At 45.0% G+C, this 21894-nt stretch overlaps 1 protein-coding gene and 2 long non-coding RNA genes across 8 annotated transcripts; 2 read left to right on the top strand and 1 right to left on the bottom strand.

The window, feature by feature from the left end:
* Positions 1 to 1471: 1471 nt before the first annotated feature.
* LOC128078063 (uncharacterized) lies at positions 1472 to 11329 on the bottom strand. Its single transcript, XR_008205281.1, has 6 exons — positions 10737 to 11329; positions 8072 to 9510; positions 6530 to 6885; positions 5460 to 5573; positions 4499 to 4537; positions 1472 to 2268 (listed from the first exon to the last, which is right to left on the bottom strand). It is a non-coding gene; the product is annotated as an uncharacterized LOC128078063 (long non-coding RNA).
* Positions 6803 to 19896, top strand: LOC128078055 (uncharacterized). 6 transcript variants are annotated; one of them, XM_052677884.1, is made up of 4 exons: positions 6803 to 6914; positions 7562 to 7658; positions 18021 to 18172; positions 18674 to 19896. In XM_052677884.1, the coding sequence occupies exons 1-4, from the start codon at positions 6825 to 6827 to the stop codon at positions 19640 to 19642; spliced, it is 1308 nt and encodes a 435-aa protein (XP_052533844.1). In that variant the 5' UTR covers positions 6803 to 6824; the 3' UTR covers positions 19643 to 19896. The 6 variants fall into 6 exon arrangements, with proteins under 6 accessions (XP_052533844.1, XP_052533845.1, XP_052533849.1 ...); XM_052677885.1 differs by having other exon boundaries at positions 6803 to 6958; XM_052677889.1 differs by lacking the exon at positions 6803 to 6914 and having other exon boundaries at positions 7254 to 7658; positions 18074 to 18172.
* Positions 8172 to 15544, top strand: LOC128078064 (uncharacterized). The gene is made up of 2 exons (XR_008205282.1): positions 8172 to 8244; positions 15114 to 15544. It is a non-coding gene; the product is annotated as an uncharacterized LOC128078064 (long non-coding RNA).
* Positions 19897 to 21894: the final 1998 nt, after the last annotated feature.

Below are 21894 nucleotides of genomic sequence, written 5' to 3'. Positions count from 1 at the left end.
CAGCCTTTTCTCAGTTCTGTTGCTTTATTTTTCCATGCTGCTCTGCAAACCTTGCTGTGACTCTGGGCTAGGCCTGGCCACTCATCAGGGTAGAGCTGCTGCCATGATAGATACAGCTGTAGGGGGTGCAAGTTGAGTTGGGATACACGTAGCATGTGGGTTACAGGTTGTGTATGCCTGAGTATCTAATTACACTGAAATGTCTTGCCTGTATGCATGTGGTGGCTGGAATCCCTCTGCATTGTAGAAGCAAAGTTCAGAGCCAGAAAGTAAGGGAACGCAAAATTATGAAAAAAGAAGAAATGATCTATGGAAAACTAATTGTTATAGATGTTATTTGATCCTTGAAAATCATAAAAATAGTCTTGGGGAAAAAAGAAAAAAAGAAAAATGCTGGTTTGGACTAACGGGCTTACAGCAGGTCAGAAAAGAAGAAGGTTTGAAGAAACAAAACTTTGGATTTGCTACTTTTGAACATTTTCTATTTTTTCTTTGTCAAATCCTAACCATTTTAAATGCATAGGTTTTCTTCAGTTTTGTTTATTTTGTGGTTTGTTTTTTTTTTTTTCCCCACTTTTGCTCAGATTAATGACTTGCTTCGTTCCTTAACTTTATCCTGTCTTCCCGAAAAGTGTTGTCACTTGAACTGGCTTAGCATATCTACTCTATTTATTCTATAACACCCCCGAGTTTTACATTTCAGTTGAAAAATACACTATCACTATAATCACCAGGAAGAAGAAATAGTTGCTTTAAACTTCTAAAGAGGTAAGATCACTTCTGAAGAAGTAAGATCTCAATCCTATCAGTCCTCCAACTGAGAGTGTGACGAATGGATGTCACAAAAGGAGAAAAAACACAATCATCTAGGAAATGTAAGGGTTAATGAAAGGTAATATGTCACTTCATGGCAATAGTAACACTTTTCTGATCATACAAATCAGGGACAGTCAGCAGTATGCTAGGGTTGCACTCAGGATGGAGTACTCCAGATGTGGTCTCACCAATGCAGAGCAGAGGGGCAGGATCATCTACCTTGACCTGCTGTCCATGATTCTTTTGGTGCAGTCCAGGACAGGAGTGGCTTTCTGGGCTGTGAGGGTACACACTGCTAGTTCATGTCCACTTGCTATTTACTAGTATCCCTATGCCCATTGTGGCAGGGCTGTTCTCTGTCCTTACATCCTTCAACTTGTACTGATACAAGGGGTTGGTTGCCATTACCCATGTGCAGTACCTTGCACTTGGATTTTTTGAACCTCATGAGCTTCTCCTTGTCCCACAGAAAAAGAAAAAAGCAGGTGACTGTCAAAATATTATCTAAATACACTAAATACTAATACACCTGTATATATGTATGTAATATACCTGTAATGGAATACTGTTGAGAAGGTTCATCCTCTATTGTCACACCACCAGCATCAGCCTCTGATATTGTGGACGAACTTACTGATGGTGTCAATTGCCTAAGCAAATTAGGCCTTTGAAGAGAAAATTGTACAGCTGATTCAATGTGTATGTATGAGGTCTGCTTCAACAGTACCATCTCCTATTTGATTATATTCGTCCACAATATCAGAGGCTGATGCTTGTGGTGTGACAATAGAGGATGAACCTTCTCAACAGTATTCCATTACATTTTGTTGTCAGCCAACAAATAACAGGAGAGAAGCCGTCTGACAAAATGGCATTTAACATGGAATTGCAGATGATGCAAAGCTGAGGAACTGACTTCCTCTGTATGGAAAAAATTGCACCCACCAACATTCACCGACACTTGCTGGATGGAGTCCAGACAATGGACATGAGCTCAGGGAGGTGGTAGATGTTGGACTTCAGCAGTGGTGACAACAGCAGTAGTTTACCTCTGCTGATGCAGATTTTTACAAATGCAGCATGCAGGCTCATGTTCATTGCTAAATCACATCAAAAATGCATAGCTAGTGGTGGTGACTATGTTAAAAAATAGTATTTTGAAGCTGAGTTCAGGCTGACAGAGGAGTGAGCTGCAGTTTCTCTCTTGTCCTGACACAGCAGATGGATGTGCTGTGCAGTAGCTTAGGCAGTCCTTACGCACGCAGCTTTAAAAGCCATCAGTAGTGCACAACACTTAAGAGCTCACGTTTCCGTTCACACAGGTTTGCTTTAGGATCCGAGCTCAACATCCTGCACTGCTGCATTGTTGAAGGTTCTGCAATCTCCACAGCCCGCAGTTCCTGCTGAGTTACTCAGGCATTTGGCTCTGGTTTTGTCCCAGGATAGAGAGGCCTACCCAATATATTAAGAAGAGCACTTATCGCAAAAAGAAAAATCAAGGCCTAGAAGTACAAACAGCTGCAGTAATTCCTCTCCTCCAAACTGAAAGTGAAAAGCACACTTGCTTTGAGATAATACCAGTAGAACAGAAAAGGTTGCATTACAGAGCAATCTGTAACATAATGCAGCATTCGCATGAGTACATTTCTTTACAACACAGCAGCATAAGTAAACCTAGCTTTACGTACATCACGCCACCTGCACAGCTTGCTAACGCAAAGCTTCATTCTAATATTGCCCTTGGTGACCTGTAACAGTAACCTTAAGGTGCTAAAAGAGAAGCAGCACAGTCTTGTACTGCCTTAGGTCAAGCTTTAAATACTTATTGTCAATAGCAAGATACAGCACAAGGTCCCAGTTGAAACATGCAGCTGCATTTACAGCTTAGTACCCAACTCGGCTCTTTTTGTACGCCTTGACAAGCTCAGCTGCAAAAGGCACACTGGGTGGGCTGCAAGAGCTGCAGAGCGACTCACTGACAGTGACCAACACCCAACCAAAGCTCGTTTCCTTCACAAGACCTCCTGCCTAATGAAGACTGCTGATAATACAAAGGTAACGAGCACCATCGTACACATTTCTATCCAGAAGTCAATGATCAGATGTAGTCTAACTCTGCAAAACATGATCGCCGTGCGACAAAACCCAGGATGAGAAGAACAAGTCAGCTGGTTGCATGCTTCCCAAACACTGCACTGCCATCACAACTAAATGGGAACTGAGAATCCAGACATTATTGTAATAGAAAAGTAATCAAAGCCCCAGTGAGCTTCTGGATCTCACCAGTTTCTCTGAAAACAAAGTGGTGGAAGTGAGTATTACAAGTCCGTATGTAAAACGTGTCTATGTAATTAAAGTATGCAATGCATGTTTCCTAAAGCACTATAAACTCTCTGAGTTGCAACTCCTGTCTACTGTAAGCAAATCAGGAATAAAACAACCACAGAAAAATTAGTTATGCACCACCATATTATAATTGCTATTTCTCAGAAAGCCTCTTGCAGGTGATCAAAGTTTATCAGCTCAATGCCTAAGGAAGTTTCTTTATACAATTCCTGCTTACCTGTCCTGCTATAAACTTTGACCATAGATCAGTTTAACAGACTACAAGTGTATCACACAGCCTTACATATAAATGAGGTTAAAGTGTTTCAGAGGAAAGCACTCTCACTTTTCAGGAGCAGGCAGAATGTTATCTATGCCAGCCTCATGAAAGACACTTAAGTTACAGAGGGCTTTTCCCTCCTAATGTCATGTCACATTTAACTGCTGTACGCTATTTTCTGTATTATTCTGCTAAAACTAATCACTGAATGAAATAGCTGAAGACGCTGCCACGGACAAATGACACAACTGACCTTGTATAGCATACAAAAACTAAAAGAACTTTTCTAATAGCAGCTGACTGGCTGATTTTAAGCAGAAGAGACCCAATTTCTGCAAAGTTGTGCATGGAGACGAAAAAAGGAATCAGCAGTTTTCTTCACACACAGATTAACCCTTACTTTCTTTTGAGAAGAAATGCATTTCCTTCTTAGCCTCAAAGCAGCAACAAGGACATGAATAATGCATATAGTAGAACTTATATTAAGATTCCACTTCAGCATAACATAACTCAAAGAGAAGTGAGCTTCCAAAGAAGGGTGTGCAGGGAAGGAAACAGTGACAGCACAGTGTTAACTGATGTGAAATACTGTCTCTTTCCAACTGATGTTCTAAATGAGGTTATTGACTTTTGCACAGTTAAAATACAGAGCTCTCACTTTATGGAAAAAGTAAATCAGACCATGCAATGAAAGCTTGGAGCTGTACAACAATAATTAAAGGACATCATATCCACTGGAACTTCACTTGAGAGTCTGAAGGAATTCCAAATCTCTGACTTAAAAATTAAGCTGTTTTCCAGCCAGTAAGAAGACGAATTTGTACGGTTCAACTGCAGCCTCCTTTAAAATGCCCTCCATAGCATACACGGACTTACAAAGTTCAAAATAAAATCTTCAGATTAAAAAAAAAAAAAAGTCTAAGGATCCCGTGTTCCTGTTAGTGCTTCATGCCTGCAGCTACCACAAGAGGTAAGGAAGCAAATCTTCTCTAGAGAAAAATCAGACAAGCAAAGCACATGTGATAACAAGGGAACTTCAGAAGCACATTTCACTTTTAAGAAGGAAAACAGACATACCTTCATCCATTTTCTATGAAATGCCCTTTCATTCCGTATCTATAAACCAAAAAGTAAACAGAATACAGAATAGAATATTTATTGATATACAAAGTAGTAGCGCATGCACATAAATAAATATTTCACCATTGTTACTGAACTTTTTCATCAGCCCTCCCAGGAAATAATGAAAATTCAAGGCAGGTGCTTATTTCTCTCATCCTTCGGCCCACAGCTTGCAGCCTTACTGAAAAGAACACCCATGCCGTGAGAGCTCTATACAACGCTTGGCCTCGTCACACGTTATATGCTATTAACGTCGTCTCTACAGCTTGCAGACAATGCTTTTCTCCACGATTTCACTTCAAGACGTGGTCATACAGAATGTCAGTAACAACATGAAAACAGGACGTTACTTAAATACTTCACATGCAGAACTTATATTCTACTGTAAAAGCACAGGAAGGCAAAAACTTGTGTTGGACACACACCTCCTACCCCACTCCCTCCAAGGTCCATTTCTCAAGCATCAACGTGTTACCAGAGTGCAAGAGTGACATTGACTGAAACAGTCAGCAACAGGAAGGAAAACACTCCAGAAGAGATGGACACTGCATGTACCTTCCCAAAGTGCAATACAAAGGGCAGACTGTCTCAGTGGAATGGGAACCACAGCTTTAGAAGCTTTACTGCAGACAGTGAAAATTCAGAAATGCAGCCTTAATGATATTCACCATTGTGATCAGGTCTAAACATTAACATCATCTGACATGAGAAGATTATTGGGAAGCCACTGCCTAGGATGTTATGCTACTGCAGAAAAGCAAAACAGTCTGAGAGAAGCATCAATGCAAGCATACCAAGTCCTAGAGCTTCCCTACCTTGTCTGGTGCCACATAAAAACATTGGTCTGTTAAAGTAATTAAGGGTCAGACGTGTTTGTTAGAACAAAGAGCATATAAAACCCAAGGCTTGGATTTACCAATCTGTTCAATTTTGAGGTTCCTCTCTTTAGCTTCTCTCATCAGCCACCGCTCACAGCCTCAGAAGTAGCTCTCATCATTTCCGTAGCACATCTCAGAGAACTCAGTGCCTTCTAGGAAGGAGACAGACATTATAAAGACATTATAAAATTCTCTGCATTGCTCACTGCCACACTATGCAGGCAGGCACACTGCTCCAGCATGGCTCACACATCCTTTCCTCTGTACTTCAAAACAAGTAGTGAAGGGAAGAAACAAAGCTGCCACTCTTCATTCTTATCACGTTAACTCAGCATAAACGTCTGGGTATGTTTCCCTTTTTTGGGGGGAGGAATCACTCTGTTTCTTGCTTTTTTAAAAAGAGACTATGCTTTCTTTTTTTGCAGCAGAATGTGATTAGCTATTGGGCATTTTCTATTCCTAGATACAATAATGCTAAAACCTGTATTCATGATTACCTTTGTCTCAGCAACCACTGAGAAATTCACAGCGTTAGGATCATAAGAAAAATAATCACCGTTGAAAGTACAATTAGCAGATAATGTGCACATGGTGACGTATAGGGGAAAGAGAGTAAGGGGGAAAAAAAAGCAGCACGAATTGAAATCCAGTCCCTTCTCAGACTTTGCTCACAGCAATCACAGACGCATTTCTACAGTGCGGGGGCGAGAGGAGGAGGAAGGTGAAAGGGAGGAGAGCACCGTCTTCGGAATGCGAGTGTAAATTTCCTTCACGAGTCTGCGGACACCAAAAGTGATATCTTTCGTGCAGCCTCAGCACAGCCACAGAGCACACGCGGCACATCTCAGCGAAGAGAGCACGGAGGACACGTTGCTGCAGCATCAGTGGCACAAGAACCCCGCACAGCCCCCAGCCGCCGGCTGCCCATCAGCTCTAACCTCCCCCTGGAGGACGCGTAACGGGGCACGGAATTTGGCCAGGGAAAGGAGAGAGAAATCAGGCTGAGGACAAGAACTGCGAAACAGAACGTCGTTCGGAGGACGCTCGTTCTCCCCTCCCACCAAGCACAACTCTCCCTCCCAGCCTGCGTTTCTCCGGCCCCACTCACTCCGCTGCCGCCGATCCCGGCCCTCCGGCGCCGTCCCGTACATAAGCGGCACCGACCCTGAGAGGCCCTGGACCCAATAGGGGCCGACTGCACGACGCGGCCAGGAGGAGCGGACAAACCCGGCACCTCACCGCCCTCACGACCCATCGCCCGCCACGTGACCGCGACCCGGCCGTCATCCGGGCAAGGCGGCCGCGGGGTGAAGCTGGCGGCCCTTTTCAGAAAGGGCAAGTTCAGAGCGGCAGAGGTGCGCTGCAGGGGGGCGCTGAAGAGCGGGTGAAGCAGTTGAGGAGCCATGTTGAGTGTGGGAACGCTGCCGGGCGGAGGCCGCGTGTTTGCACCGCAGCTGGACGGAGCTTCTAACATTCTAAACTCTTCTAATTTGGTAATTGGTAAATGCTTCATTTTACGTATATGGCGCACGTGCGGGTAGGTCGTGAGTCCTTGAAATTAAGAGATCCAATATTTATGTTAAAAAACAAAATGCAGTGAAGGCAAAAAGCGATGGCAGATGTATTTCTCAGAACTTGGGGAACGTCGTGGTGCTGACAGACACTGCTTCAGCTTGGTCGGTGGCTTTTGTCTGTAGGACAAACAAGGCGAGTACACAAGCACTGTTAAATGACATCATACCTCGATTCCGGGCACGTGTTGCGATACCGTTGGACAAAGGGTGCTCGGTACTGTGAGTGCTGCGGCAGCTCAGTCACACTGTGGCATTAGCTGGGAATTGCACACAGCCTGTTGAGCACAAGTGGGCATGTGGAAATTGCCTGATGAACAGCACATGGTTGAAATTCAGCTAGAGAACTTACACTGACACCAGGCAAAGAAGATGAGGGTAAAATCAAGATGTAAAGAATATTTGAGTCCTTTTGGAGTTCTGTATAGCAGACCTGACCAATTTCAGTTTAAAGGGGAAGCTCTGAGTCAATGAGGTGAAATTATTTACGCCCTACTGGGATGTGATGCTGGAGACGTTGCAGCCTGTGGCCTCACTGGGTTTTTCTCTTTGGGTTATTTTCCACATAGAGGACAGGTTTACACACACAACTAGAGGATGCTCTCCTGCTGTGTCATGAGAATCAGAGCCAACCCCATTGCTGTGTGAACTCTTCAAACCACAGAGGTAAGGTTCCTCAGCACAGCTGGATCCATTCCTAGTCTCAGATGCATTCAGGAGTTTGTGTCTAAGGAATCCTATGTGCACAGTCAAAGATATAACCTTAGTGAAGCTGACAATTCTCAAACCAAGTTTACTGAGGATCCATACCAGCAAGTTGTCTTGACATCAAGGTAGAAAGGATCTCAGTGCAGGTGTGACATTTTTGGCAACATCCAAGTAATTTTTGTCAGGACGGTATCTCTGATAAAAACAAAATTTATTCGCGATTGCAATGGCGGGCATCCCGCAAGTAGGAGCACGTCTATGGACACAACATGACAGCCTTTATACCCTGTTTTCTCCCCCTTGCCGCCCCCCCTCCCCTGTTTCCCCACTGGCTGGGTATTCCAGGTTCACAATCTTATCAGAAGGTTTACATTTGCTATTTACTTGTTAATTTATTTGTTATCTGGTGCCAGTCAGTAGTCATCCTCTTGTTTCCAAGATGCCTCGGTGCTCTCCTTGTCATATTGATATGGTGATTTTCTTTAAGGTCTTCGTTAAACAAAGAGCACTTGGGATGATGTCAGGCCTTCCCATGTCTCTTCAGGTGCTTCCTCGGGCAGACTATGACTTGTTCTCTGGTTTGCTCCCCTGCAGGATATCCCTGCAGTGTATATGACAAAATATACATATATACACCTATATACAGAGTGTGCATTTCTGGGAAGGTTCGTCTAGAGAATAAGTGATGTAAACTTATCAGAGATCTTCCCAAAGTTAAATAGAAGGACTCCCAAAAAGAACTATGATAGCAGAGATCATAAAATAAAAATAATATTATACAATTCTAATGCAGAAACAACATTTGATTCCCACAATTACCCCCTTTTTCTTTTTTTATACATTGTTGATTTCTGCAACTTTTTTTTTTAAGGTTCACTTTTATAGACGTCTCCCTTGTCTTCACTTTCTTTATCTCCCATCTCCTCTAATACCATCATTTTATCCAAATGTAAAAGCTCCATTGGTGTTTGCTTCAATAGTGCTGTCTTGATCAATAACTCCACTAGTCCCCTCACAAACACAGCAACCAATGGCCATCAGGGCTCCTGCTTCTACTATCAAAGAAGTAAATGTGGATACAGTCACCCCTTTCCATTCACCAAACCAGAACTCCAACTATACAGTGATAGAAGTATCTATTCCTGATTTTTCTGCCACTTCATCGACTAGGGTGGTACCAAGCCCTTGCAATGCCTTCACTATTATGTCATCCAGAGCTGTGTTATTGGGATGAAGGTGCAACAACGGGTACCCAGTGTTATATATACACTCTTGTATCATATCTTAGGAGATGCTATTTTCTCAGGCCATCCTGCTTGTGGCATTTAACTGTCCTGCAATTCTCCTCATTGCACTCTTTGTATAATTTGCAAATCTCCATTGATTATAACGGATGTAGTTAATCCAATCTACATTCTTGTTGATCATCACCCACCAGGACAGTGACTCAAACCCTGCAACAGTTTGATTTCTCACCTTAAAATCATCAGGGACAACAAGAAGTGAAAAGTTTAAATCCTTAGCTTGCCCGCATACCAAACAATACTGATATGCAATGATGTTTGTCACAAGAGATACATAAGTATTTACATCAAATGATGCACTCATCAAATCAACATTTCTAACAATTACAAAAGCCCACGTTCTTGTCTTTGGATTCACAATTTTAAGGGCCCAGCTGACTTCAGTTCTCATTGTGTTCAAGGGACCTTCTTAACTCTAGTATTATGTATCCACAATGCTTTTACTGTTGTGTGGGATGTTAGCAGCACCTGGAACAGACCTACCCACCTTGGTTCCAGGGGCAAATCTTAAAAGAGATTTGTTACATACATATTATCGAGTCATATCAAGGCCTTGGGCTCTAGTTCCTAGAACCAGTTTCTCCTTTTCTCAAAGCCATTCCTGCAGACTTATCACATGCTCAGTTAGTATTTTGCTCCCTACTTGGGTAGAAATCCCCTTTTGTACAACATGAGGCCTTCTGTACAGTATTTTGAAAGGACTTAACCCCTCTCTGGCTCTAGGTTTTGTTCTGGTACTAAGGAGAGCCAAAGGCAACAACTGTGATCAGGATAGTCCAGCTTCCTGTCTCAGTTTTACAACCTGTGATTTAATCAGACACTTTGTCTTTTCCCCTGACCACTCGCCTGTGGTCTGTGTGCTGTGTGCAATTGCCAATTTATTCCCAATGCTTGCTGACCTGTTGGACAATCTCTGCAATAAAATGAATTCCCTGGTTGAAGAGTATTGTTGCAGGACACCCAAACCTTGGAATAATCTCCTGCAAAAGTACCTTGGTTACTTCCTTTGCTCTATTGGTCCTGCAAGGGAATGCTTCTGGTCACCCTGAAAGGGTATTGGTTAGAACTAGCATATATCAAAACCCTCATTTTTCCTGGCAGTTCAAAAAAAAATCAATTTGCAATTGTTGTCCTGGAAGGTTCCCTTTCCAACAAGCCCTACTTGCACCCTGTTCCTGGTACTAAGATTGTACAGTTACTTTCTGGGGTCTGTACCCCCCATGTTTTATTATGTTCCCTTAGAACCAAATTCTATGAAATACTAATGGGCACAACAGTGTGTCCATCTGGGTATGCACCCATCTGTCAGCTTGCTCTCTTCCCTTCATTAATTAGATTCCTATCCTTTCTAGAGTACCTTATAGGTTCTGACTAAGGTTCAGGTATTTCAAGTTTACCGTCTGGAATTAAAGCCGTTCACCAATTTCTTTTCCTTCAGCTGCCTGTTTTGCCATCTTATCCATCATCATATTTTCAATTTCCTGTGCAGTGTCACTCTTCTGATGTCCTTTACAATGTATAACAGCCATGATGTTCTTTGGTAGATTTACATCATGCTGAATTTGTTTTCCTTGTGTGTAAGCAATCCTTGCTCTTTCCAGATGGTACCACGAGTGGGTACCACCCCAAAAGCATATTTAGCATCTGTCCATATATTTAAGGTTCTTGTCAAGGCAATTATTTCAGCCTTCTGAGTGGAAGTCCCTACAGGTAATGGTTTTGCTTCAGTTACCTTGTCAGTAGCAGTTACTGCATGTCCTGCCTTACGGTTTCCTTGTCTTCACAAAACTGCTTCCGTCGATGAATGCAGGACTCCTCAGCATCATCCAACGGTTCCTCCTGTAGGTCTGACCAACTTGCACAGACAGTCTCCATGCAGTCACACACTGCTGGCTTGGAGGGTGCTTGGCGTTCTGGGTGTTCAGCAAGTTGCTTCCTTCTCTTTGATCAGTTGTGCTTTCTGTTGAGAAACTTGATAGCCATTTAAATCAAGAAATTCAGCAAGCTCACAGTCCATTGCACACAGTTCTTTGTTACTGTAGCATCCACGTACTGCAGTAAAGTTCACTGTGAGATGGTGAATCCAAATCTCAGACTCACGAGTTGACCAGTTCTCAAAAATCACTGAGCTGTTCTCACAACCCTGGGTAACACTGTGCAGGTTAACTGAATTATTATTATTATTACTTTTAATTATTATTTTTTTTCCTTCTCTCCATATTTGAGTTTTTCTATACAAAGGCAAATAATTTTAGACTTTCTTTTGCAAAACCAGGCAGAAAAAGGTGTACTTCAAGTCCAGAACGGTAAATTCCACCTGCTTATTCCTTAATTCCTTAATATTCCTTAATAAAGATATACACCATGGTTTGTATATATTCAACTTTTCTATTAATTGCCCTCAAATCTTGTACCAAACTATAGCTCTTGCCATCCAATTTTTTCATTTGCAAGATTGGGTGTTGTATTTGGATTTCTATCCAATTAGTAATCCAAAATTTAAAAAAAAAATAAATATATTTTTATTTATTTTATCCTCCTACAATCTTGTATCCTCAAAGGGCATTGCTTTACCCTGGTTGGGCTGGCTCCCATCTTTAACTTAACTTTCATTGGGCTGCATTTTTGGCTCTGCCAGGCATCCCTGATGCCTGCAATCCTGTGTATACCCAATTTAGGATTTACGTAACTTCTGGGAGTACAACATTGCTTTTCCCAGTTTGTGTTAAAGCCAGACTTAAAATTTTCAGTCCATTGCTCTTGCTTGACAAGTAGTTCCAATCATCTCTACTGAATTTGATCTCTACATTCAACTATTCTAACATGTCATGCCCAAATAATCTTTTTTGGAGAACCTTGCATGTACAAGAATTTATATATTCCTACTTGTTCTCCTAGCCTCTACTTAATTGGTCCAAAAAAAAAGTAAACTTCTCTTGCCAGTAGCTGCTACAACTATTACAAAAATCATCTACGGGTAATAGTAAGACGCACCCAGAGGTACCAGAAAATAAACCTCTTCAGCCTGCTTCCCCTGCTGCTTTCAGTCCTGGCATGGTGGAACTCTCCCTGAGCCCTTCCAGGCTCCCCTTACTTCTTCTTCTAGGTAAGGACATCCCTGTTAACCTTGCTCAACTTTGCCTTCCTCAGTTTGTTTTTCCCAAACCCTTTTCACTTTTCAAACTCCCATCATCACAGACATTACTAACATTATATTTCAGTTTCACTCTCTTCTCTCCCCAGGCTTCCAGTGCTCACACTGGTTATCAGGTTTCCCCAGCTCTGCAGATGCCGGCCAATGTCCGTCCCATCCCCATTCACAAGCACTGCACCCTTCACATCACAGCAGGAGGCTCCAGCCCCCAGCTCTTTCTCCCACTCCAAGTTGTTCTTAGAAGCCGCAGTGGGGGTGTGTGCGGAGATGTGTTCTCATGCCGGCCCAACTCTAATATCCCAAACTCACTGTTTTCCTTAACCTTTTTGCCATTTTTTTTTTGTTTGTTTGTTTGTTTTTCCACAATTCCACTATTTGTACCCTCAACTGCAATTCCACATACCATTAACAATTGCAATTCCGCGTACCATTAAAAACTGCATTTCCACATAATTTCCACATACCATTAAAATTGCATTTCTGCATTTCCACATACCATTAAAACTGCATTTCCACATAATTTCCATAAACCGTTAACAACTGCATTTCCACATACCATTAAGAACTGCATTTCCACATAATTTCCACATACCATTAAAATTGCATTTCTGCATTTCCACATACCATTAAAACTGCATTTCCACATAATTTCCATATACTGTTAACAATTGCATTTCTTCATACCATTAAAATTGCACTTCCACACAATTCCGCATACCATTAAAAACTGCATTTCCACATAATTTCCACATACCATTAACAATTGCATTTCCACATACCATTAAGACAGTTTCTCCTAGTGCCTTCAAAATCCACAAATCAAACAACACAATTCCTCAACTTCCACAAACACCCAGCACTTGCACCCAGCACTTGGTCTCATGATTAGGATACTCAATAATAAAACTAGTCCCATTACTCCATTTACGTTCCTGGTTTCTTATTCAATATTCCCCCTGGCTCACCAACAATGTTTCTCCAGTGAGCCAAAATACAACCCAAGGGGTCTTCTCATATCACTTTAGACACCCCTTGTTCCATAACAGCCTCGTACACGACATAACATAACACAACACTTTCAGGACATAAACATTTAACAATCACACAGTGACAATAATCAGTACAATTTATCCTCAGGATCCTTCCTCTCTCTGCCTCCCTCCAGAGCTCAACCTTCCCTCTGTATTCATTTCCCATACTTGCATAGCTGCCAACCTCCTTCTCCAATAATCAACATATCAACGATAAACATCATTTCCATCCATGAGTACAAATTAGGCCCTAGAAATTGATCTAATTGTTCTGCTACACTTATAGGATCCTCAGTTAAGGAATTCTTCTTGCAACTCCTAACTTCTCTTCTAGTAAAAACAGCAGGCATTACCATACCCTATTTCCCTTTTACCTAAGACTGCCTTAAGAGGACAAAGTGAAGTATTAGTAAGGTTAGTATTAGAGAAAGAAAAACTCTCCAGGTCCCATTCGCATTACTCCAACTCCCTCAGTAATTGAGAGCGCATCCTCTCTCCAGGACCCTGCACAGATCAGCAGCACCCACTTTCCTCCTCTGGAGAGGTCACCACCGCTTTAGAAATTGCACTGCTCTAGAAATTAAAGGGGGGAAGTTATCTAAGGGATCCCATTTATGATCTTTCTGCTTTTCTTTCCTATTTCCTTTGAACTTCGACTCCTCGCGAGGAACATTTCTTTACTTCTTGCACTCATTAAGCGACCTAAGTCAATTCTGTTTCAGAAAAAGGAGTCTTACTGTTTACATATAAATACAAAGTCTGATAGGCCCAATTTTCTTCAGACTCCTATTTTGGTCAAAATAATGATTTTCCCTCTCTACTGTATACAGTATTTAAACTTTTTTTTTTTTTTTTCCTGTTCTTTTCCTAGTTTGGGGATTATTTTCCAATTTTGAAACACTTCTCCCAAGGGGCTGGCTCTCTCTAGGCACCATTCCGGGGACCTTTTTTCCCCTGCTCTCGGGAACTCCTATTACCCATCCCTCCAGAATGCTACTGTGAACTCCCCAGCTCACAGGTTACCACATTCTGATTCTCGGATTTTGGGCCCAATCCCTCAGGAGTACTATACTCCTATCTTGGATTAATAGGGGTGTACTGCTGGCACTTCGTCAAGTGCACAGGGTACCGCACACCAACAGTTCCCTCCCGAGACTCTTCCTTCCACCAACACAGCCGCTTCGTCCGTCCCTGGCCGTGCCCCTCGCGGGACAGCGGAACCGCAGGTCGGGACTCAGCACTCGCTTCGCACTGACAGCGTGTCTCAGTCACACACACTCAAGAGTCTCAACCAACCCCAAGGAAAGAGTTAAATCCCCTTACCTTGGTCCGTGCACGAAGTTACCTAGTCGCAATGGCCAACACCCGTGCCTACCAGCCCCTTGGCTTTTACAGAGTCCGTCCTTTATGAAACAGTCTCGGTTTTTTATCGGCCGTACCAAGGAGTCACCTCACCACCCAGACAGGACCGCTGAAATCAGCGGGGTGCACCTATCCTGTGCAGGGCAGTAGGGAAACTCTCAAAGAGGCGATAATAATCCCGGACGACCCCCCAAATTGTTGGAAATAATCCAAGTAATTTTGTCAGGACGGTATCTCTGATAAAAGCAAAATTTATTCGCGATTGCAATGGCGGGCGTCCTGCAAGTAGGAGCGCGCCTATGGACGCAACATGACAGCCTTTATACCCTGTTTTCTCCCCCTTGCCTCCCCCCTCCCCTGTTTCCCCAATGGCTGGGTACTCCAGGTTCACAATCTTATCAGAAGGTTTACATTTGAATTTGTTATCTGGTAGTCATCCTGTTGTTTCCAAGACGTCTCGGTGCTCTCCTTGTCCTATTGACATGGTGATTTTCTTTAAAGTCATCATCGTTAAACAAAGAGCACTGGGGGATGATGTCAGGCCATCCCAATGTCTCTTCAGGCACTTCCTCGGGCATGCCATGGCTTGTTCTCTGGTTTGCTCTCCTGCAGGATATTCTTGCAGTGTATGTGACAAAATATACATATATACACCTATATACAGAGTGTGCGTTCCTGGGAAGGTTCGTCTATACGATAAGTGATGTAAACTTATCAGAGATCTTCCCCAAGTTAAGTAGAGGGACTCCCAAAAAGAACTATGATAGCGGAGATCATAAAATAAAAATAATATTATACAATTCTAATGCAGAAACAACACTTGATTCTCACAAATATGTATATGAATTCCAGGAAAATCTTTGATTATGTGTTAGTTCGGCTTCTATCTGTACCAAGCTTTTTGCCCTACGTTGTGCAAGTTAGGAGGAACGACCCCCCCTTGCACCCAATGTCTGTGCAGCATTGATCAAAACATAGCTACTTTTATAACTACTTTGTGGTTACAGGGTTTGACTCGCACGTCAGCAGGAGGCCAGGCATTGCAATTGCGAATAAAATCTGCTTTATCAGAGATACCGTCCTGATAAATTATTTGGATATTTCCAAACAAGGGGAGAGCTTGTCCTGCAGCCTGCTGCTGTGCAGGAATGCTTAAGAGGTGCTTGTGCTGCTCTCTATTTTGGTGGTAAGATGATTGACTCATTGCTGTACTTTGTTTTTAGGCACATGCTCATTTGGCCCTCAGCTGTTGAGCCAGAGGTCTGCTGTCAGTTCTTTCAGCCTCCCAGTCTGAGACAGTTTTGTGATCATTAATCTGATTTAGCCAGGAGTGTTGCTCACTGTCTTCCTGTGGCAGGCTAAAGGAGAAAGGAAGGAAGGAAGAAAGAAAGAAAGGGAGAGGAGAGAGTGCACCATCACACTGGCTTTGCTGGGAAGGAAGCCTGCTAAGAGCAGTGCTGCTGCTCTGAGTCCCAGCTGGCTTTTACCCCTAGGCAATGCCCTGCAGGTGGGCTGGCGAGGTTGGGGGTTGGGCAGGGATTGCTGCATTCCTTCTCACACCTCTCCTGCCTATTGTTTCTCTTGTCTCAGCAGGCTCCAGTTTAACATCTGCCTGCAGCAGAGCAGCAACTGGCTACAGAATGTCCATCTCAGGCAGGGGCTTGGGGAAGCAGCCAGGGAGGGCAAGGAGTAAGAGATGGGAGTGCAGGGTGAGAGAGAGGTGTCCTCAGCCAGCATTTGCGTGCTGGGAACAGAGAAGCCACCGGGGTGGGAGTTTCTCTCCTCTCCAAGCTGCTTCCCTGGGCCTTGGCTGTGCCCAGCAAGGAGCACTTGCAGGAGCCCATGGCCTTTGCAGAGGTGACCATTTATTTCAACAGAGAGGAATGGGCGCTACTGGACCCTGCGCAGCAAGTGCTGTACTGGGATGTGATGTAGTAGACGTACCAGTGCATGGCCTCGCTGGGTGAGGGCTTTGCTGCTGCTCCTTGTTAGGGCAGCTCTGGCCGTGCAGAATGAGCCTCTGCAAGCAGGGTGTAGAATAAATGCAGTGCAGTTACTTATTGACCAAGGCAACAGCAACAGAAGAAACACAGAAGCATGAGTTGCAGAATTGCGTGCTCAGTCCCTTGAGAAAAGCCCCAGAGTCACTGCTGACACACAGGTGTCAGCCTGGAAGGGTTGGATCAACTCCCTGCAAACAGCCCTTGTGCTGCAGCTCTGCATGGTGCCACCAGTTCCAGCACCCAGACATCACACATATCACTCCCTTAAAATTCTATACTTTTTTGTTCATTACCCATAAACCTTGTTGAAGTGTTGGTAAACAAACATAAATTTTTGCTGCATAAGTGTAAATCTGTAGTTAATTAATTAACTTATTACACAACTGATCATTATTTTGCGGATATCTGCTTGTCTTTCTTTCCACAAAGATAAGCTCGGGAGAAAGATGGGAGTATCTTGGTGCCTGCTTGTCACATCCCAACCTTCTCACGGGGTGAGACAGTCGGGCCTTGTGTAGAGGCCCTAATTTCTTTGATGTTTGCTACATCTGTTTTTCTTTTGCTGGGAGTTTCTTATCCTAACAGAACAACTCTACAATATGTTTTCTAATCCCTAACACTATACTCACATTGTTTGGAATATTTAACAACTATTACAGTTTTGCAAGAAAGAATTAATCACTAATTCAGTAATAATGTTTCTAACACATACCGCTAACATATACAGTATTTTTACTTCTTACATCAACTATTTCTAAGGATATGTTACAGAATACAAATGCATTATTTTCTACTTCTTCAAACCAATTGATCTTTTTAATATCAAATGCAGAAACAACATTCCATTCCCACACCGGGACAGCACTGGGGACACTAGGGAGGTGTCAGGACAAAACCAGAGTAACCATTGAAGCTGTGATGAGGACAAGCTGAGGACATCCTGGGAGTCTGGGGGGCATCAAGAGCTATTAGGGACATCAGGGGACACTGGGGGTGGTGGGTGGTCAGGAGATGGGGAGGAAAAGTGGAAAAATATCCCCCAAAATGAGGAAAAAAACTCTGGAAAAGGGAGAATCTATCTCCCGGAAAATCAGAAACGGAACAGTACACGGCATGCCCCCACACCACGTTCCCAGCCAATCGTCCTCTGGCTGTGCAGGAAGCTTTCCTTTCCCTTTGCAATTCCTTGTGGCAACGCCCAGCCCCGTTTTGGATTCGCTTTCCTTCTTTTCACTGTTACCGAGGTCGGCTGAATCCCCACTCCCGAGTATCCACAGGGATGGGCCCATAGGTCCCCAGCCTCAGATTTAACGGTATTTTCTCTATTTTGTGGAAAATTGGCTCAAAATAAGCTGTTTTAATACTTATTACTATGTATTTTATTACTTATTACTAATTACTTATTATTATTACTTATTACTTATTGTTATTAAGTAATACTTATTACTATATATTTTCTGCTATAGCACTAATTGCTGCTAACTGCATTAATTTCTTGGAGTTTGGGTTTTCTGCGCAGTCCAGCCTGAAAGCAACGACCTTGGGACCAGCATTTTTCACCCTGCTGCCACCACCCATGTGGACACAGGATATCACCAGGGCCATTGGCCCCTCTGAGGTGAGGCAGAGTGCGGAGCTGTCCTGAGGGTGGGGACAGGGGGTGGTGGGGGGACAAGGGGTCAGGGGGGGACAGAAGGGGGGACAAAGGGACAGGGGGCAGGGAGTGGCAGAGTAAACAAGAGGTGGTAGAAGGGGACAAGGGACAGGAGGTGGCTGACTGGACAAGGGGACAGGTTGGGAGGTGACAGCAGGGAGGGGAGGACATGGGACAGGGAGTGGCAGAGGGGACCAGGGGACAGGGAGTGGTAAAGGGGGCAAGGAGACAGGAGGTGGTAGGGGGACAGGGTTGGTGACTGACAGAACAGCAGTTGTGGTGGCAACATAGTGGGGAGGGATCAGAGAGGATGGGGTGGCTGGCCTTGACGTGGAGACATGGGGACCAGAAGACAAGGACTGGGGTTATCATCAGGAAGATGGACCTGGTAGGGACCTGGTGGGGATGGCAGAGACAATGCAGAGGTCTTGGGAGAACCACCACCTCTCATGTCCTCATCTGCAGGTGTCCCCAGAGCTGCTGCAGCCCCTGGTGACTGTGGTGGCCACCTTGGGCAAGTTGGGGGCCATCCCTGGTGACATCTCCCTGGGAGGGAACATGGGCTCACTACGGGCCAGGCTGCTGACCTTCAGCTCTGGTGTGCGCAGAGCCATGGTGCACCCAGATGGCGATGCCACCCTCCTCCGATGCGCCCTGGGGGCATCCAAGGAACAGCCTGGTGCCCCCACAGCCATCACTGACTCGTGGCAGGAGGCAGTGACCAAAGTGAAGGACATCTGGGCTGAGCTGCAGGAGGATGCTGCATGTCTGAGAGATGCCTGTGGGAATGTGGCTGCTGCCAAGGCTGCCACTGAGGCCACCAAGGGCCACTTGGTGGAAGCAGTGACACGGGAGGACAAAGCACACAAAGGGTTGATAGCTGCCACCAGGGTGGTGCCTTTGTCCTCAGAGGTGGCCCAGGTCACAGAGGTTGTGGCAGCCCATGATATGCGGGTGGCAGAGGCCAGGGAAGGGCTGCAGGCAGCCACCAAGGCCACTGAAGAGGTGGCAGTGGCAGTGGTGGCATCAGTGGCAGCCAAGGAGAGGGGACAACATGCGGCAGTGGCCCATGGGTTCCTGGTGCAGTTGGTAGCCGCCTGTATGGGGGCCTATAACTACTATAGTCATGTGGAGCATTGTCTCAGGGACATCAAGGCCATGGTGGGTGTCACTACTGGATATGCTGGCCCTGATGTCCCCAAGGCCACCCAGGGGGACATGGGTATCCCCAAGGAGCTAGCAGAGATAGTGGTGGTGGCCGAGGCGCTGTGGGATGCCAGCGCCCGTCTGACCCAAGAGCACCTCTTGGGGACACTGCGTGGTATTCGGAGCCTGCTGGCCACGTCCAGTGTCACTGAGGCCACCAAGGTCACCCAGCGCTGCCAAGAGGCCACTGACGCCCTCCCTGGGCTGCTGCCACCAGGGCTGTGCTAGGGGACAAACATGTCCATCAGGAACCAGTGGTACCAACACCACCATGAGATCATGGAGACGGCAGATGAGGCCTTCAGGACTGCCATTTCAACCACCAATGGAGTGAGAGCTGTCACAAAATGTCACCTCAGTGTCACCTCCATGCATTCCCTCAACACCTCCAGGGACAGGGATGCCACCACTTCCCTATAAAAATGGGAAAACCATTTTGTTTTATAAAAATGGTTTTGTTTTATAAAAATGTTACCACGTGACGAGGTTGTGGCTCCGTGTCACTTTATCCCTAATGTCAACAGGATATCCTATGTCAGCAGGATCCTCACACATCTCCACCTTTGTCCCCTTCTCATGTCTATCCTCCTGTTCCTCTCCAGGTCCATATGTATCACCTTCTCATATGTCCCTTTCCCATCCCTTCTATGTCCCTATATATGCCTTCCATGTCCCTTCCCAGTGGGCCCATCAGTGTTTCTGGTGCCCCCAAAGCCATCTCAACCACACAAAGGGGTCCTGGTGTCCCCATGGGTTGCTTCTGGTGTCCCCATCGTTGGTTTCGAGATTCCCAAAGCTACCATGACAACATAAGGGAATTCCCATGGGTGTCCTGGTATCTCCAAATCTCCAAGGCCACCATGGTCATGTCCCTGTCACCTCCTGTGTGCATCACCACATGTCCCCCCCCCTCCTGGAATGGGATGAGATTGGAGATCTCCAGACCTTGCAAGCAGGTGACAGCCCCCAACCACCAAAATCAACAAGCATGATCCAAGAGTGGTCCTGTTACATCCTGTCACAGGCCAGGAGCTCCTGGAGTCACTGAAGGACTATTGAGAGGTCTTGAGGGGCTGCCAGGGAGGCAAGATGGCAGGGTTGGATAAGGAGCTCTAGTCTGCAGGTCTGCGGGTCCCAAGTCCTGTGGGACTCCCCACAGCACCCCTAAGGAGTCCCCAATCCCAAGGGGATCCCTTCACATCCCACAGGACCCGTCAATCTCCATGGGACGCCTGTGACCCTTCGAAAATTCCCCAACACCAGTGGGAATCCCCACACCCTCCCAAATACAATAAGCCCACTTGAAAAAAGGCAGAACCTATGGGAACCCACAGACCCTCCCAAATCCCTATAGGACTCCCCCAATGAAAAAAATAAAAAATAATAAAAAAAAAGCCCAGAGTCCCACAACCCAGTGCGACTCCCAACCACAACGGCACAACGGGATTCCCCAAACTTCCCAACCTCAATAAGACCCCTTCCAAATAAATAAATAAATATTTAAAAAAAAAAATTAGAATAGGAGCCTTTGGAGTCCCCAGTCCCAATCGGAGACCTCCAATCCTCCCAACCCCAATAAGGCCACTCCCTCAAAAAATCAGTACCCCTAAGAGCCTCTAACCTCTATGGGATGCCTCCTTTATATCACTCTGATGGGACCCAAAATTCCTCCCGTACTCTCCTGATATCCCTTGGTATCTTTGGTACACACAGCATCTCCTCATTGTTCCCTCCCTGGTGGTTCAGTGCCTCTAGGTCCCCTTGGTCCCTGTCCAAGAGGCTCTGGGACCCCAATATCGCCCTCAGTTTTCCCTTTGTTCCCTCTCCAGTGACTCTGGGCTCCCAGTGCAAAAGCCATCACTGAAAAATCACAACTGTGTTTCTTGATCAGCAACTTCAGTTGAACCCAGAACTTTCTCACACCTCCATTAGAAATAAAAATAAACCCTAAGTTGACTGTCTGCTGAGACTTCAAACACAGAGATCTGTACATCTTCCAGGGAGGGATGTCTGGCAAGAGATTAAATAACTGTGTCTCGCTTTGCAGATCACCAACTTGTTCACTCATCATACCAGAAAGGGGTGGAGAAAGGGGGAAAAATTGTTTTCCCCAACCTCACTGTAAACGACAGTAACTTTGGTTAAAATAAAATAGCCCAAGCACTTTTTTCTTTTTTTAAGGAGAGAAAAGCTTGGCATGAACGTGCCAGGAAGGGTGGAAGCAAAGAGCTTTAGAGCACCGCAGCTAACACAGACTGCAGCTGGCATGGCTCTGCCCCATACAGCACTGCTTCAAAGAGCATCTCATGGCCAGAAAAGGCAGAAGTGCTCTGAATGTGTAACAGTGGAAAATAAGGCAAAGTCTTAATTAAAGACGCATTTCTTTTCTCTTCCGTGTTTCTACACAGTGCTCTCTGCACTCAGATACTAGGGAAGGACACAGACGGCCACGCCCCAACAGGCGGAGGGCACACACAACA

Source organism: Tympanuchus pallidicinctus, unplaced genomic scaffold, assembly GCF_026119805.1.
Source record: "Tympanuchus pallidicinctus isolate F22 unplaced genomic scaffold, pur_lepc_1.0 scaffold16, whole genome shotgun sequence".
Lineage (NCBI taxonomy): Eukaryota > Metazoa > Chordata > Aves > Galliformes > Phasianidae > Tympanuchus > Tympanuchus pallidicinctus.
This window is presented reverse-complemented; position numbering and strand designations above follow the sequence as displayed.